At 37.7% G+C, this 19,923-nt stretch overlaps 1 protein-coding gene across 1 annotated transcript; it reads left to right on the top strand.

Moving 5' to 3' along the window:
• Positions 1-1,306: 1,306 nt before the first annotated feature.
• On the top strand, positions 1,307-13,131 carry LOC148854989 (loganic acid O-methyltransferase-like). Its single transcript, XM_088985894.1, has 3 exons — positions 1,307-1,703; positions 10,240-10,908; positions 12,610-13,131. The coding sequence occupies exons 1-3, from the start codon at positions 1,638-1,640 to the stop codon at positions 12,946-12,948; spliced, it is 1,074 nt and encodes a 357-aa protein (XP_088842020.1). The 5' UTR covers positions 1,307-1,637; the 3' UTR covers positions 12,949-13,131.
• Positions 13,132-19,923: the final 6,792 nt, after the last annotated feature.

Raw genomic sequence — 19,923 nt, 5'->3', positions numbered from 1 at the left:
GTTAGGAGATGAAAGAGTAGCAACGTTGGCAACCCGAAGAACTGTCTCGAGTGGTGGAAGAACTGTCTCAAACCTGGTATCAAGAAAGGCTCCTAGACCCTAGAAGAACAGAACCTCGCCATTTCGCTCCTAGACCCCAGTCGCACCACTGACCCATCAACACTCTCGCCAACCCCACTACCCACCACCACTCCTGAACGCTCTCTACATGGCCAATATGACCACATTCTGGAAACCTTTGCAGAAAAGTATGTTCAGCCCAAGCTCCTCAAGCTCGAGTAGAAAAGTACGACCACATCCTTGATGCCTAGTCATCTCCCACTCACCAGATGACAACTGTGGTCTATTTCTTTCTAGCAAATTATCTAGTTAGGATCGTTCCGGAACCAAGAAAATCTGGATTTCCTTACCAAGAACTAAAAGTTCACCTTCCATTTGCACTCTACATTCTTATTTCTTATACAGTTTTTTCCTTCTACCTATTTCAGTTTCAGGGTTGTTGTTGAGGGCTGCATTTTAGTGATGTTCTCATGCTTAATCTTGAAATAATGGCATGGAGCACCCTTGTAACTACTCATCAACAGCCTTGTACAAAAGACAGCGACAGTGCAGTACTTGTGGGGCATAGGATGATAATTTTTGAGGTACCAATGGCTCCAAGAAGGTACATGACCTTCATATATTGGATCTTAGAACAGAAGAATGGACCCAACCCAAATGTGAAGGGACCCCACCTTCCCCTCATGAGAGTCATACGATGACAGACTTGTGATATTTGGAGGTAATGGAGAAGAGGAAACTAAGTTCGCTCTTCCTGAGTTGGTCGTTCTTCCTGGTTCATTCCTCTTTGTTCTCTTCAAATAGAAAAAGGTGAAACTAGGATAAGAAGAGAGGGCAAAGAGTATATAATATAAACATGGGTATTTTAGTATAAAAGATGTATAATAATTCATAAAAGGGTAAAATAGGTATTTTGAAAAAAAATGATTGGTTCAACGTTATCCATCATGGTCATTGATGGAAAGGAGGTATTTGTTGATTTTTTCGAAAATAGAGGGGAGGTTTTTGTTAAAGTTTAATTATAGGAAAGATTTTTATGATTGTCAGAAACTTCAGGGGAGGCTTTTGTATTTTACCCTTAATATAATTTCTAGTATATTTAAGTGTTTCTATATTATTAGTCGATATCTATATATTTTCAAAACATATCCATATCCAAGTTATATGGCGCAATAGTGGATAACATACTCCACCACCATACAATCCCAAATTCCAAGCACAGCAGCAGCCCATGTGCTAGTGTGACCGGACCGTTTCCTCTTTTACAATTTAATATTGATAGGTGGTCGTCAGTTTGTCTATCCTGAATCCTATGTCGTCTTCTACAAATTTAAGCGTTACGAGGATTACAATTCCAATGGCCCACTTCTATCTAATTACAATAATTGATCATCGTTTACGCCAGCAATGCGAAGCCTTGGTAATCACTAATTAGATGTTGTGTTTATCTGCAGCTATATATACGAGGAAGATCATAGAGCAAAGCCCAACCTATACAATACATGGTCCAACGAAACCTCATTCAACCCATACCAAAAGATCAATAATTCCTATTTTCGATATACAGAATTACAGAGATGGAATCTATTGTAATGGAAGGCGGAGATGGCCCCTACAGCTACAGGCGAAATTCCATGATACAGGTTTCTCTCTCTCTCTCTGATCATAATTTCATGTTAATAAGTTAATTTATTAGTTATATAGTGGTGATGCTAAGACAATTAGTTCTCTAATATAGATAGACTACCCAACAAAAATTGAAGTTAAACTTCACACAGCACATATTTGATATTGATGAGAACACTACCAAACAAGTTCAGAAACTCTACAACTCTCGCCCAGGATCTGAGTACAAGGCTCAGACGAGATGGTAATGGCATCCAAATTACAAGCTAGCCATATATGACCAAGAACCCAATGGTCAGAAAAAGACTCCACTTCCCCATGCACCCAGAACCAACTAACACCACTGAGCATCTGCATCCCCCCTGACTTCCTCTCGACACTTTAACTTGGATTTTAGAACCTCAATTGCACAGTTGCACCAGAGCTCATCCCCCTCTCTCTTTTAAAAAATGCCAACTTCATGATAAGGGGTTATTCTTCACCAGACCAAATCCCTAATTCCAATACCTCCTTCTTCCTTTCACTTTTGCATCACTCATCCCCAACCCCTCTCAAATAGAATGGCCTAGATTCATTGGATCCTCTCACCAAAAATCTCTTTCTAAACCTGTAATGTTCGAAATGACTGATTTGGGGAATAGTCTAGTTAGTGGCCATAAAATATGAGGGTATGGATGATGCTCTACTTCCCAACCGAGCTTTAACCTTCTCTACCACCTACAGTGCTTTCTCCTTTGCTCCCCGTGACTCTTGGATAAAGCAATTAACCCAAATATTTCTCCGTCTTATTCATCAATCGAACTCCAAGGTTCTGCAAATTATGACTCCTCACCTTTCTGAGAGTGTTCTTACTAAAGAGAATAAAGGATTTTTCAAAATTAACCTCCGGGTCCAACCAGTCACTTTAGTAATGAAGTCGAATTGCAGAGATGGTTGGTAAACGCAGGTTGGGGGCGAAACAGGGGGCAGAGTAAGATCACTTGCCAGAGATAGGTTTCTGATGGTGTTGGACTTAGAAACAGAGGCGATTAAGCTCTCAAATTAGAACCCATTTCGGTGCAACGGATTGAAAACTTCGTTACGTTGTTGGTCCCCTGAGTTGGAAAGGGGTAGAGTGTTGGATGGATTCCAAAATTGGAAGGTCCGGTGTTTTGGTTTGCCCATCCATGCTTGGAGCCGGAAGACGTTCAAAGAAATAGGAGACGTACTGGGAACCCGGATTTCCTGCACTCACTTAAGGTCAATGCTATTGGTAAATTTGGGGTGTTATGCCTCTAAAATTCTTTTTTTTTAATTAAAAATATAAAAAAGTGAAAAAAGGAAATTTGACTGTCGACTAAACAAAACAAAACAGAAAATTTTTGCTTTCCAAACCCTAGACGAACAAGACACTATTAACGAGCGATTTACAGGAATTGGTCATTCTTTGGTCAAGGGCAAAAATCCTTTTTCAAGATTCTTCACTGTTTCGTTTTCTTCTCCTTTGGGCGCCATTAACAAGCCGGGATTTACAGATGTCTCTTACTTCTTCAGATTTCAGCCAAAGGCAAAAGCCATTTACAAGAAATCGTTTGATTTCATCTGTGTTTCTTCTTCTTCTCACTTAGCTTGAAGACACTGCTTTTTGCAAGTGAAGCAATAGCATTTGCGACATCAAGCTACAAAAGAAATTTCTCCGGGACCCATTTGAGATGATTAAAGCTCTTAGAAGGACTTTTGTGAGAATAAACTATAAGCTGTCTTTGTAGAACTCACACCCTTTGCAAAACAATTTTTGTCCCTTGGATCTATATGCAAAACAATTTCCTACAAATCTACTGTTAATGGCGCCCAAAGAATAAAAAAAAAAAAAAAAAAACAGTGAAGAAGAACCCCATTTCCCACAAAATGATTTCTGCCTCTTGATTGAAGAACGATTTATTCCTGTAAATCGCTTGTTAATGGCATCTTTGTTGGGCTGTTGAGGAATGCTCTGTTCTGCCTCTTGACAAAAGATCTGTTCCTAGAAAATGATTTCATTTTCTTTGCGTTTTTCTTTTAAGGTTCAAAAATTAAATTTTAAAACATAACACGGTTAACACCCCAAATTTTGGGACATAACACGGTTCCACACATGTGAAATGGGGAAGCATGTAACGTATGACGTGGTTGAATTTGATTGCAAGTGAGGATCTAGAACATTTTGATAGGGGAAGGGGGTTATAAGATGTTAGCAGTAGACTGCAAGTTGGACTACAAAAAACAGGAAGCTGCGATGACCACCGAGCCACATGAGGATATATTGAGAATTGGGGTCTATGAAACTTGGAGAATAAGTTCTGAGGATGTCTAAAGACATTGTTTTTAAAATGTTATTTGCCCCCACTGAGTTTGTTGTTGGGTTACAGGCAAATGCATTCTCACGATACAACAGACCCTTGGGCGAGAATCTGTAATCAGCAAAGTCGAGTCTCTAAAAAAACCTTAAATGATTGAACACTCCTTAAATAATTTCTAAAGAGTCATGGACCAAAAGAAGATGTTGGTTTAGAAAAGACTCCTTCAATAATCATAATTTCAATAATTGTGACTGTTAAAAGGTAGTTAACAGTTACTGACCGTTAATTTTGAATAGTATCTCTTGATCACACCTGATCGAGTTGTGGCCATTGAAACATCAATGGTCAGCCTCGCACCAAAGTGTGCCTCTAAAGCACCTCATTGCACCACACACACGGGCGTGCGCATTGCACGGTAGCAAACTTCCATACTCTCCTCTTTATTTCTAAGGAGTATAAACAAGCTACTATTTAAAAACTCAAAACAAGTCTTGTAATTTTTCAATGTGGAACAAGTTAAAATTTGGTTTTAATAAGAGAAAAAAAAAACTACTTTTCAAGAAATGTGTGCAGGTGTGTTTTTCATGTAATTGATCAATCAAACACCATTGGATATCTCTAATGAGATTAAAATCCAATAGGGTCCTAGTTTGAAAGAGACAAGAAAGAAAGCAGGGGATACATGTAATGTAAGCAGAAGAAGACAGAGACAAAGGGGATTACAGTTTGTAGGATCCATTTCTGGTGAACAAAGAAGGACTCACGGGCAGCTGCAAATACTCAAGCTAAGGAGGTGAGAGATGAAGGTACCATGGAGCTTGTGGTGGTTCCAATAGCTAGTAGGGGAGGAGGCAGGTGCTTCGGGAGAGGTGCCCACTACCAAACAATCAAGAGACTGGGTCTACTCCTTACACAGGGCACCTCACAACGACCTTACATGAACATCCCACTGTGCATTGGGAATAACGTAAATTTCTTAAACTACCCTTATGGTTTAGCTAATTAATTAAGTGTACCCTTATTGTTTGAAAATTGACCAATGCTACCCCTATCGTTTCTGACAATTGACTAAATCTCTCCTTGTCGTCAGCATTCGTTAACTTTTTGTTACATATGGTATCATGTAACTAATATATTTATCAAAATTTCCAAAAATACCCTTCCCACCTCCATTCCTAAAAATACCCTTTGACCTCTGTCTACACCAGTTCAACCCAATAACCAGTCAGCTCGGCAGTCTTCGATGTGAGCAAGTTCTCATTGACGTCGATGTCTTTGATGCCGAACAAGTGATTATTGCGGTTGTCGTTGTTGGTATGGTTGACGAAGCCGAGATGTTGAGAAGATGTGGTGCCATTGATTCTACCGGTGGGTGCGAAGATGAAGACCCTTTCGTAGACAGAGAAGATTCAGAACAAGTCAATAACTGATTTCTTGCAAAATTGATGTCAATAACTGATTTCTTGATTTCTTTCTTCTTCAAAGATTGAATCTTGTCAGAAAGAATGGCGGCGACTGGAGGAGAATTCTGAAGTGAAGATGGCTGAAATCGCTTCTCTTCTCTTTGGAGTGTGTATGAGATCCAATTTCAATTCGCAGGAGGTTCTCTTGCATACAAACCCTAGGTTTGAATTCTGATTATTTTCTCTTAGGGTTCCTCCTCTTTTCTTCTTGATTAAGAAACCTCCTGATGAGGAATTATCACAATCCAAATCAGTATTTGGATAGGGGATGATCTTAATTCTATCTGCAGATTATGTTAGCTTACTCCTGATCTTATCAGGAGGTTACCAAATTCAAATCTGATTTGAATATGGTCTCCCAGAGTGGATAAGGTTAAAGGCCCAATCCTTTTGCTAACTTTAATCCCAGATCCGCCCCATAGATGGGTGATCATATCAACCCAGCTCGAAATGGGCTTTTGCCCCATTAAGTGTTCAGTGCTTAACTAGTTTCCAATCTGCTGCCCAGTTGGGCTTCTTTGTATGGTATGGGACCCAAGCATTGATCTACACATCAGCCACATGGGTTCGGCCCATCCTTTATTACAAGGCCCAGCCAAATTCACTGAAAAGCTCAGTGAACCCTTGAGCCCATCACATAGACCATACGGGCCCAACATTTACATTAAGTGGTCCCTGGGCCAAGACATCTTATAAAAACACAAGAACTATGGGCAGGTGCAAGATTAGCCTATTAGGTACTATCCTAAATGGCCCTACACTTAACATCTATAATGATCAAGCACTGCCCGACAAGAGAGGACCTTTCCCTCGACTGCAAGAAACAGTGTTGCACTCTCCACTCACATGGATCACATGAATTAAAACCATTTGCAAACATATATATGTATTAATTTTGCAAAACAAAATTCCAACAATTGAAATCAACAGTCGACTATTTGGTTTTCATCAGAGAGAGTGCATTCCCAATCATTACCTTTGTCAGATGAATTCTCAGACTGCACCAACATGCCCAGGTTTGGACCCCCACTAAGGATCTCACTGATTGGCATATCAAAGACAACCTAATCCGACACCTAGTGAAGCATCATAATTGAGTCTAGGGGTCAGGTGTAACTTTCCAATTTTGCCCATCTGTCTCTGAGGTCCAAGGCAATACTGAAAATCTGATCCAGTTCAAGGATTCGAGTAATCCCATATTGCATGTGCCTTGGGTCTTACCCTGGTGGCCGAGACAGGTCATCCCAACATTTTGTGGCACACCAGTATCAACCTTGGCAGGATGAATCTCCCCAGACTCATCTAGTGGCTGTGAACATTTAAAACTAACACGAGTCTCAATAAGTGTCTAGTTTTAGAGTCTTGCACAGAATTATACCAATCAACATGAATCAAACATGCATTTTATTTATTTACACTAAATATCAAAAGTACATCAATTCAGATTGAAGCTAAGGGCATACAAAACTGTCTAACAATTGAACCAACTTCATCTTACCCCAATATATCACCTACAACTGAGTCATCGTCCTCATCTCCTAATGAATCTTCTCACCCACTAGTATGGTATCGTAGTATTCAAGATCTCCTTGATAATAATCCTGCTATTCCCTCTCCAACAACTCATAATATCATTCCATGTGAACTAGATCAATGGATGGTATGCTTCCACCTAGATCACATAATGCTACATGGTACCCTCTCCCATCTGCTCTTCTCTCTCTTCTTTCCAATGATGAGCATAAACCACATTCTTTCATTGAAGCGGAAAAATTTGTACAATAGCATGAGGCTATGCAATGTGAATACAATGCGTTGATTGTTAATGTCACTTGGGAGTTCGTTCCATATGACCTACTATGGATGTAGTAGGAACAAAATGTGTGTACAAACTGAAGAAAAAGTTTAATGGTTCTCTTGACTATTATAAAACCATGTTGGTTGCACAAGGCTTTCATCAAATACCTAGGTTGGATTTCTTTGATACTTTTAGCTTTAGTTGTCAAACTAGTTATTGTGCGTGCTATCCTTGCTCTGGCAATCTCTCATTCTTGGTCAATTCAGCAATTGGATATCAGTAATGCATTTTCTACATGGGTTCTTGATGAAAATATCTATGTATGTCAACCTAAGGGGTTTGAAGATCCCTCTCATCCGGAGTATGTGTGCTGGCTTCGAAAAGCTCTCTATGATCTATGCCAAACCCCTCGGGCTTGGTATTCTCGGTTTAGCTCTGTTCTTCTTGGCATGGGCTTTCAAAATTCAACACCTAATCCCTCTCTATTCATCTTTGATTGTGATTATACCAGTCTATATATGTTAATATATGTAAATGACAACCAATGATAAGTTTCTTTACTCTGTGTGTTATTTTCCTCTCAAGAACTTGAGATTTTTGCATTATTTTTTGGAGATAGAAGCCCACTTCTCTCCCAGTGGTTTGGTTCTATCTCAGCAAAACTACATTATAGATCTCTTGTGCCAAGCCAAATTAGATGGCGCCAAACCTCTATCTACTCTAATGGTAACCTCCTATAACCTCTCTCATCATTTTGATTCTTCCTTATCTGATCCCACTGAATATCGAAGCATTGTTGGATCCCTATAGCATGTTACCATTACAAGACCTAATATATTGTTTGCTTCAATAAAATTTGCTAGCTCGCATTCACCTATTGGTGAACACTGGATTGCTGTAAAAAGAATTTTGTGTTATTTGAAGACGACAATTTGACTATGGGCTTCACTTTAGTTCCTCTTCATCTCTTCAACTCACCGATTACATTGACGTCAATTGGGCTAGCTGTCCAAATGACTAGCATTGGACTAGAGGCTATGCTATTTCTTTGGGTTGAAATTTTATTGCTTGGAGCTCTAAGAAATAGCCCATTATTACCCGCCCTCATACCGAGTCAGTGTTTTGTTCTCTTGCCAACTTTGTCACTGAATTTCAATGAATTCAATCTTTTTTCAAGGATCTTGGCTATACTTCTCCTCCTCCTGTGGTTTAATGTGATAACATTGGCTATACTTCTCAAGGATCTTGACTTTCATTTACTCTGTGATCTCTCTTATTTGCAAGAGACTTTGCATCTAGTATATACCCTTGGTTGATCAAGTTGTTGATATATTTACCAAATCTCTACCTTTTACTCGGCTTGAGATGTATCCAAGCTTCACATTGCCCCGTTCAACTTGCAGGGGGCTAATAGAACTGATAGAACTGATGTGCAAACTAACATGTGCAAGTCTAACTCTCAATAAGCTCTCTCAAGAATTATCCATGTTTGTTATAGTTTATCTAAAACTCTTCTTGTAACTTATCATACTTATCATAGCATGGTTTTCGAACTGCCATTGACCGGAACAGTCAGACCGTTCGGTCCAGGAATTGTCCAAGCAACCATTTCCGTTTTACCCCAAATCCGGTCACTGGCCAAAAACCATTGAATGTGTGAATGAGTTGTTGACTGATTCAACGGTTTTTAACCTTTTTATTTTTTTGTCAGAATGAACTATCCATTCAAACCGGATGATCAAACCATCAACGCAAAAACCAATGGCCAAAACAATTTCATTTCAGAGTCGTTCTTTAAAACCATGTATCATAGAACTCTTGTACACTTTCAAACTCTTTGTATTACAACTACTTTGATAGCTAATCATCCAAGCAATAATGTTTTCTTTCTCAAATTAGGTCTATTTCTTTTTCTGATTTGTGTCTTATCTGTCTCTAATTTAAATGATTAATTCTTTAGTGTGAAAAAAGAGAGAGAGAGAGAAAAAAAAAAAGCTAACCTTGTCCAACTACTCTATCCTATTAACTAATTATTGATAAAAATTCCCTTGATTTATTTGTCTCTGCTATTTCATAAACTCCCATCTCCTCCCAACTAAAAACCATTCCCAACACGTTCCAATATAATCTATGTCTGCACAATATTTCATGGATAGTGGATCCCAATCTCATGGTGAAATTTGCGGACACAGATCTTGTTGGAACCGTGTCCGGACTGTTTTTGTTATTGGAGGAGATCCCAAGTTTTATTTCATGCATGTTCACTTATCCCACAATCCACCAACAATTCAATTTGAGTGAATAAATAGACCTCTTTTCGGAATTTTGGTTCAAAGAATAAATTGAATAGAGGGGCGTCGTTGATTCATTATAAATAAACTTGCAAACGCTATTGGCCTTTTAACCACATGGGGGATCTTTTGGAGGTATTGAAAAGTCAGGACGGACATGTTCAAGAGAAAGAAAAGTGGAGAGATGTTTCAGAGAATAACCTTTTTCTTGATTATATTAACCCAACAAACTCAAAAAAAGGGGGAAACAGCCCGATCAGCACTTCTAACCTTGACTGGTTTTGTAATATTACAACTAGGTAATGACCACTCTGTATTTAAGTAAGGGGAAAATGTGCTAAAATTGATTTGGGTTCTTATTTAATTTGAGAAATTAAATTAGGTTTAATTTTATAAAAAAAAATCATTAATAACATTATTGATTTTATTAAAATAAAATCTATTAAAAACTAATTAACAATTAATAACATTATAATTATTAATACTATTATAAGAATTAAAATTAATTTAAATTAATATAAATTTTTAAATTGTGATATATAGTCCTTCCTAAGATGGGCATGAGTTAGAAATTAAAGACTGCAAGTAGTACTTGTGATTATTATAATCACTTTATAATGACCACGTACATGCATAGAAAATGATCAATATGTAATTCTCATATATATTCTGCATATATGCAGAGAGAAGGGTTAAAACATATAAAACCCTTGGTCTACAATGGCATCCAAGAAATGCTTGATCTTGATCCTTCTGCCTCTGATCATGTCTTCCGCATAGCCGATCTTGGTTGTTCAGTGGGACCCAATACCTATGAATGTGTTGAGAACATAATAGAAGCAGTGGAGCACAAGTACAGATGTCATGGCCGCCTAAGCTCTATTAGTATGCCAGAGTTTCAAGTCTTCTTCAACGACCACGCTGCCAATGACTTCAATACTTTGTTCCTCAACCTTCCCTCACACAGACACAGGCGATACATGGCCGCCGGTGTGCCAGGCTCTTTCTATGGCCGTCTGTTCCCAAAGAAATCTTTGAACTTTATAAACTCCTCCTACACTCTACACTGGCTCTCAAGGGTTCCTAAGGAGGTGACAGATGAAAAATCTCCGGCGTGGAACAAAGGGAGAATTTCTTACGTAGATGCACCGCATCAAGTGTCGGAGGCCTACACTGCTCAGTTTGGAAAGGACATGGAGAAGTTCTTAGTTGCTAGGGCAGACGAGATGGTTTCTGGAGGGTTAATGACTCTTCTCATTGCAGGCCGCCCAGAAGGGACTGCCCCAGCTGACTCTGTGGCTATTCAAATCGTCAACTGCTTGGGATCTGCTCTCATGGATATGACTAAGCAGGTAATTAATTAATTTTTCCAGTGATCAATACACTTTTTTTTCTCTCCACAATCCACACACATGCATGCAAGAGGAATCCGCCATGTTGATAATTAAAGTTTAGAGAAGATCGAGTTGTAGTAATGGAAATGAGGATTAATTTGAGTCATTTAGATTATCTGTTTAGCTGTACTTTGAAATGGATCATTCCTATATTCAGAACTGATCGATCGTATTCCCGAACCAACCACCGCTGTAATGAATAATGTAGAAGCAGTTACAGACGACGTCTCGGATGATTTCGCTGCACAGTTTTGGAACTGATCACCGAGACATAAACTAATGAGCCAAAAACGCGGTCGATAGCCATTATTAGGCTAGGCAGGGGGTGTAAGTCGGGCGGGATTAGGTCGGGTTAGGGGTGTTAATTGGACCGGTTTTTGGGTTGGACTCCATCTAAACTAAAATCAATTTGAACGGATTGGACAGACCAATAAGATATATTGAATTGGACTAATTCAGACTTAATGGTCCAAATTAAAGTATCCATTGGACTGAATTGGATTGGACCTGGTCCATTGTAATGAATTTATATTGGATTGGGTTGGATTGAGCCAATATCTGATCCATTGATAGAAAGATAAGAATATAGGTGTCAATGGACCAGATTTGGGTTGGAACTAATTAGTCTAAATTAAAACAAATTTCAACAGATTGGATGGTACAGACATCGAATTGGATCAATCCAAAATATTCATTGGATTGAATTGGACCTGGTCCATTTGTAATAGACTCACATTGGACCAAATCCAGTCCAATTGTCACCCCTAGGTCGGATTGAGGTCAAACCTAACCCAACCTGAGTTATTGAACCCCTAACCCAATCCTAAAACTTGGGGTTGGGTTTAGGTTGGACTCTAGTTATGCTTGGGTTGGTCTCAGATCTGATTTCTTTACTTCCTTTTGCAAAATGTATTTATTTTCTGAACTCCAATGCCTCATATTAATTCAGTATTAACAACATTATGTGTAAAGAACATAGTTATTATGTTTTAGAAAAAAGAAATTGCCTTTAAACTTAAATTTTTTTATATATAATATACATGTATGCATGTATAGATAGACAAATACATAAATACTTGCAGCGAGAAAATACACAATTGTTTAGATGGATTCCACTATGATATGGAAAAGATATAATATCTGATAAACTTTTGACCAGTCAACTGGAATCATAAAGGTGATAGCCAATCATGTGTTATTTATCAAAATTATTCATGGGTAGGTTTTGATTGGCCAAAACTCTTCCCATACCATATCTTTTCGGCATCATGGATTTTCCCTATTTAGATATATGCATTTATGGATGCAGAATTGCATATGCATATATGCATGAATAGTAATTAAGTACTTATAAAATGAAATTAAGTCAGGTTTTGGATCAGTCTGGTCAGACCTCAACCCTAAGACTCTAACCCTACCCGAAGTTGGGTTCATACTTTTCAACCCTTGCCCTAATTAACCTGAACTTCAAGTCAACCCTAATTTTTCAGACTGGATTGGAGCTAACACAGCCCAAGTTGCAACCATAGCCATTATTAGTTCAAACCATGATAACTTGTGGGCTGCATGGTGTAGAATTTATCAAATAGTAGAAATACACAGGCCTCTTAGGTTGATAAATAATCTCATAGAATGTAAAAAATAATTATTTTGCTGCAGGGCCTTGTAAATGAAGCTCTTGTGGACTCCTTCAACCTACCTATCTTCTTCCCAACTGCTTCTGAACTGAAAGAAGTGATAGAACGAAATGGGAGTTTCAGCATACAGAGAATGGAAAATTTATGCTTCTCACCCAAGTTAGACACCGGTGAACATGTAAGAATTCGTAGCCTCAATGTGAGAGCAACAATTGGAGACACGGTATGCAAACACTTTGGTTCTCAAATTGTTGAGGAAGTCTTCGACAGGTACCGGCAGAAACTTGAAGAACTAGGTAAGATGCCGAGCTTCACAGATAAGTATAATGAGTTGTTTGTAACTTATCTCAAGCGCAATTAAAAGCTGTTTGGATGAGAATGACAGTTAAAATAATAAGCCCATTGCATATATGCTTGCAATGTATTTAGCAGTCTGAAACTTTCCAAATCTATGTATATTTCCTACATTTCCAGTATCAAACTGTTTGTGATGAAATATTTCCTCCTTTGGGCTGATTCAAGGCATTAAACTTCTAGGCTTTCTCTGCAATTAATACCAAAAAGAAAAATCTTAGGGTCCATTTGGTTTACAGTTGGAATTAGATTCGGAATTGGAATTGAAATCCATCAGAATCGAATTTGAATGGTCTATTTTATAATCTGTTTGGTTCAGATAGAAATTAGAATAGGAATTGAAAGCAGATGGAATGGGATTTTATTTTCAATAAAAGGGGTGGAAATGAGCATTTCATCAAATGGGGGAATGCCATCCCACCAGAAATGGAAATGGGATTCCAATTCCACCCAACCCAAAACAGTTGGAATTGGAATGAAAATTTCCTATTCCGATTCCAGGACCCTATTCCGATTATATGGCAGTCCACCTCGGGGATTTTTATTAAGCTTTTGGATTTTATTTACCAATACCTCCACCTATGATTTATTATCGAACTTTGATTCATTCACCAACTTATTACTGTTCTATCTGTATAAATTGTAAAAGTCTATGGGTGAGTTTAACAATGAAAAAAGGCCCAGGTGTCACCTGAGAATGGAAACTGTTAAACTGATCTTATGATTTTAAGATGGGTGCCAATACTTTCTACCCTAAAGTAATATAATGGGAAGTGAACCCTTTATTCATTTGACTAGATTTATCTATTTGATAGTATTTGATATGATTTAAGAAAGGAAATAAAGTAAAATAATACTTTTGTTTTCTAGAGCAGTGGACAAGAAAAGGTTCAAGATAATTATGGGATTAGAATTCTTGTATAAATCTTAGATGATAGGTCCTGACCATCGATAACTAGGCACAAGGAAAACGGAAGATAAGGATACATAGTAGACAGTACTCAGTAGTGTTAGAAAGTAAAGTCTCACATTACAAATTTTCTCTTAAACTATCTTGTTTATATAGTGTATTAAAGTACGAGTAGGTTTTCTGACAATTCACTAGTTTGATTGTTACCATCCGTTAATGTTATGTCAAAATTACTACACATATGATATCACGTGATGTATAATTTTTTTTAAAACCCAATATTATCCTTCATCCATCTTTTGTAAGCCAGGTAAGTGAGGCTATCCCTCATCAAGTAATTTATCGCCATTAGCGACAACAAGGAGGTATCCCCCGTTAAGTGATATCTAGAGATGAATTTGTGAACCAAACCTCAAAACTGTTGGGAAAGATACACTATAGTAGCAGAAATGAGTATAAAACAATTCTAAGACAGCAAGACCTTTCTCCTAAGTTTGTATGTCAAAATGGGTTTATCAACAACAATGATAACAAATAAACAGTTCAACCAAGTAACAAAAAAATAGATAGCAGTCACCACACAATAGCACACTAAATTTTTTTACGAGAAAAACTACAAAATTGGAGAAAAAACTACGGGACCTATGGTCTGTAAAAGTTTTCCACTAATTCAGAAATTAATGGATACAACAGTCTTCTCTAGTTGCAACTAGAGGCTTACAAACATTAAGGAAATAATCATTGGCTCACAAGTACAGCATTAACATCACCAAATGCAAGATGGACAAACAAAGATAGAGGTTTAGATCTCACCAAGTTGCTATAAATCTAAACTGTGAAGAAGAAAAAATCAACAAATCTGAACTAGAGAAGGATTCTTAACTCCAGCACTTAACCTCGTCAAGAACAGGCTTGAAAGACACTTCCGGACTTGGTCTTGAATAGATCAGTTCATGGGTCAGGCTTTTACACATCGTTAATGAAAATACGCTAGGCCCGAGCCCGAGCCCAGCCCGACCAACGTGCCTATACTTGGGCCCGAACCCGACCCTAATAAAAATCCCGAAACCCGACCTAATAAAAATTTTATAATTTTCCCTATTCAAATTAGAATTAAAATTTTCATATGGTTTTTTTTTCCTATTTAAATGAACAATAGGCCTACAAGATGGTTTTTTTCCTTTCTTTTACATTTTAAAACACAGTTTTACATTCTTAAATCAAAAAATTTATTCAAATGGACATAATCACATAATCCATTTTAAGTCTAATTTTAGGTCGGGTCGGGCCGGGCCGGGCTTGAGCTAGGCCATTTTGACAAAACCTAAGCCCGACTCGAATTTATTGCAGACTGTGCTTTTTGGCCCAAATTTAAATCCACGGGCCTATAAACATGTTCAAGCCCGTTCAGCCCGGCCCCGTGAACAGGTCTAATCTTGAATGGAATAGAAACCAATTTTCTCTTCTCTTATCGACAAAACTCAAAACCCAAAAAATCCTCGATTCTCCTCTGTTTTTCTTCTCCCTCGCGTCTTACTACTGCGGTTACGATTGAGAGCATAACAAAAAATGAAAAAGGTTATACGGCTCCATTTGGAGCAAGTAAACGTGGGGTGGGCCCCTCATATGGGCCGGACCCACACCCAGCAAAAAATTTGGATTTGGTGAAGTTGTATTGTAATGCATGTCAAGGCTAAACCACTGGCTTATCATTGATCCTCCATTTTATTATTGCCATCATTGGAATCATTACCCGACGCAGGACTTCGTCTCTTCCTAGCCGTATTTATCCTCCACAAAGACCATCAGATAATCTTCTAAGGGCTCAAGGACAATCATCATGTCCTCGTTCTAGAATGGGTTCGACGAAAGGCTTCAATTCGGTGTAGCCGAAATAGATAGGGCTACACCAAATTCACCTGTGAAAAAAAGAGGGTAAGTTTTATGGGTTTCTTATTTTGGGGTTTTCTAGGTTTGGTTTTCCTTCTAAAACTCACCTCAAACCCACCCATAAGGCCCTGCAAAGAATGATGCTATGTGTTCAATGCATCGGAAGTTCAGACTGAGCAAGAATAATATAGGAAAGCAGTGCAAACTGAGACGTATATTGAGGTTGAGAAAAGAGGTTGCATCGACATTGAGAGACGATGTCCTCTCTTCTTTCTGGATAGCCGCAATTCAAACGAATCTTCATCTCCTTCGGTTCCGTCCCATTTCAATATGTACTAGCCATGTCTAAGTAGTGGCACTAGAGGTAACTAGGGGTGGCCACAAGTCGAGCCTTTTACGATTTATTCAAGTTTGATTCGTGAAAAGCTCAGTTCAACTCGGTTTAAAAGAGGTTTGAGCCGAATTCGAGCTTGATATATAGGCTCATTTGCTAATTAAACCGAGCTTAAACCCAGTGAAACTCAACTCGTGAGGCTCGTGAGCCTAATATTAAATAAATTATTTTTATTATATATATAATATACATACATACATATAAATATATAAATATATATATATAATAAATAATTTTATTATATATAATAATATTTTTTATAATAATTACTTTTTTGTCTAAAAAATATAAAATAATTTTATACATATATTTTTTATTTTTCAAAAGAAACTTGGCTTATAGTCAAGCTCGATCCAAGCTTAGTTCTAACTTGCAAGCTATGAACCAAGCCGGGCTCAAGCTTAAATCGAGCTCAAGCTTGAGTCTGATGCATCACAGGCTTGCGATGAACCAAGTCGGGCCGATTCAAGCTATGAACCAAGCCGGGCCAATTCAAGCTCGAGCTTAAATCAGCTCAGCTTGGCTCGGTTTGAATCCACCCCTAGAGGTAACCTCTCTAATTTGAATTGTGCGTTTAGTCTTGTCTCCGATGACGATATTGAGCTATAAAAGTTATGTTGGGTTTTCTGGGTTGCTGATTTTTGGGTTTTCTGGGTTTAGGATTTCCTTCTGAAACTCGCCTCAAACTCATCATGGTTTCTTCTGGAATGAGCTAGAAAAGTTTATTTTTGTGTTTTTTGGGCTGCTGATTTTTGGGTTTTCCTTCTGAAACTCACCTCAGATTCTTTGTTGGTTGGAAGTTACAGTGGTAACCATTGCATGTTGTAGGTATATAGTGCTCACTCAATCCCTCAGAGCACAGTAAACACCGTATTGATACCACATGGACACCTGCGATCAGCCTGCAATCAACTTTCCCTCTATAATGAACCCGCGATGCATCACAAGCCTACGATGAACACATAGCGCACATCACAAGACCACGATAAGCCCGCGGTTCATCGCAAGCTCTCGACGAGCCCATCCGTAGCTTGAACCAAAGCAAACCTAGGTTGAAGCTGCAATGGGGTTCACATGCACTTGGCCTTGCAATAAACCCTTAATCACCGCGGCACCTTGGTCCACTAAGGAACTGTGTCCACATGCCACCAATGCGCATAATGTCAAGGAAACGAACATGGAAAAGAGTCATGTAAGTCTAACAAGGCATCGTTCACCCTACGGTGACATCACTAGTGCCACGTCAATTAAGCAAGGCACGCAAGAGGTAGTAGCACACGCAAGTTATGAGGATTCCTGTGTGAAAGGAAAGCAGATCCTCAGAAAGATCCCAATAGGGACACGTGGTGAAACCTCAGTGGTGCCATTGATGATTGATAACAAATCCAATATTCCCTTTTCTAATAGAAAACAAGCACATTTAGTTACTTCCTTTCAGGATCTCAGGAACTCTTCCCATAATTAGAGATCCTCCTCGTAATGGAATTCATTTAGCAATCAAGCACCCTTATCATTGACTCCTAACTCTACCACCCGAGCTTCATGCCCTAGCTTGAGATCCAATCCCCTCTAACCCTCAATCATTCTCTATCTTTCAAAGAGACCACTTCTCCAACCTAGCCTTTACCCTATTTACACATGTAATGGAGTTTCTCCCTCAGTAGGCTATCCTTTTTGAGATAGGATTTAATGGAATGGTAAAATTGACATTTTATCATTTCCATTAAGATTTACAAACAATGACAATTGTCACAAAATTTGGGCATACTTTAAGACAATATGTAAATAGTAAGGGTAGAATTAGTCAATTAGCTAAATAGTAGGGGTAGTTAGTCAAATTTGTGAAGAATAGGGTTGGATGATTCTAACAATCAGTGGATTGCACCACCCCTCTCAAAAGCACAATAGCACATGGTAAATGATAATTTCCGGTTGGCAATACATTATCAAATCTATAATGATGGAAAGGTATGAACTGAAAGAGGTTTGACCAATCACTTGAGATTTGATAATACCATCTGATTGGTTAGAAGTTTTTTAGATATCAAACCTTTTGGTATTGTAGTTGGACCCCCTCTTTTGCTTTAAGTTGCAATGTGATTTTCAACTCTGAATCTCTTGCCTACAAGAATTCTATCCACAACACATTACCTTCATGCATTGTGAACATCTCTCCATACATAATATTATGTAGTAAGATGAGATATTTCCCATGTGTGGCTGTGATATTATGTGATGAAAGCAAAATTCTCGTGGGCAGGAAATCCAGACTCTTGATTTTCAAGAGCAAGACAACCAAAAACACAGTGCAAATTTGGGAAGCTGAAACATTACGTCGCCATGGTGTATTCAACATTTCAACCTCGTGGGTACTCTTCACCAAAGTACCCAAACAAACCAAATTATTTGACCGAAGGTGCCTCAACTCATATTCAACCCACGGTACAGATGGATGGGTTACAAGTGGGTTGGTTGGGTTAGAAATTTCAATCAAATGTTTCTCTATTACTAAATGAATTCTAATTGAATAATACTTACTTCGCTACCATTTAATTATATTGTGGGTTTGCAATGGAGTATGGAGCTATGGTTCAAATTTTTCTCTGGCACTGTTAAATTGTTAATATAACCTTTCAGCAGAACCGATTTCACATATAATGGCAGTCAAAGCATCTTTCACTTCATTTTTCTTTTGTGAAAGAGTTGTTGAAAATTTAGCCGATGGGAAAATCAATTCTGAGACTGTTTTTCATCGCTTTCGGGCTCACTTTCACTATGCCTGGATGGCATCAACAGTCAAAACTGGCAACTGCAAGTCTGCAATTAGATTTAGAGTAGCACACCTAAAGATCTTTGTCATTAGGTCAGAACCACGTTTTAGATTATCAATGCCTATATCAACAACTAATTGTTATTTGTTAACAACTGTGACATGAATGAGAAATTGGTGGGTGTGAACTATTCCACACTACATTATAATAGGGATCAATCTACATTATAATGTGTACAATTGTTCTGAACTATGGATAAAATGTGTGGACTAAAATTGTCCACACCCAAATAGGAGTTCTAGAGATAATGATTCCATATGTCTCACATACAATTTGTGAGATAATCTACATAATTGACCACAAATGAATTTTTTTTTTATATTTTAATCTTAAAATAAATTAAAAAATAATACAAAATAACAATGGATAAAATAAAACACTAACATGCAACTACTAATAAATATAAAAATATATATTTGTCATATATGCCAAATATTAGAGGATAAAATATATTGAATATACCTTTATCTAGTAATAGAAATCATTTTTGTCAACAAAAAGCTAATAAAAATAATTTAAAAGCATTTACTTTTTTATCTTCAAATGTTTTTACTAACAAAAAATAATGAAAATGGTTCAATGTTAAAAAATTATCATAATTACCTTCAAATATTAAAAATGATTAAAAATAAACTAAAAATTCAGAAGGAAAATAAACTAAAAAAAAAAACTTTTCAACATCTCTTAAATTCACCATAACTTTTCAAAACGCCTAAGAACCCATGTCAATAACTTGACATTAAACATACTAACGGGTGTTAGTGGATTACTATTTTACCCTTTGTTATATTTGACCCATTTTTAATGCTCCAAAAATATCCCTATTATTATTCAACCCAAAACCCATTTTTTAGCTTCCTTGGAATACTTTCAAGCAGTAGAATGAGAGCAAAACGTCTCTCAACGAGTAGAAATCTTATATATAAGGCAATTGGGTGCTTAAGGGCATTTTAATCA

Source organism: Nelumbo lutea, chromosome 4 (genome assembly GCF_056320005.1).
Source record: "Nelumbo lutea isolate HS-2025 chromosome 4, American lotus-T2T, whole genome shotgun sequence".
Lineage (NCBI taxonomy): Eukaryota > Viridiplantae > Streptophyta > Magnoliopsida > Proteales > Nelumbonaceae > Nelumbo > Nelumbo lutea.
This window is presented reverse-complemented; position numbering and strand designations above follow the sequence as displayed.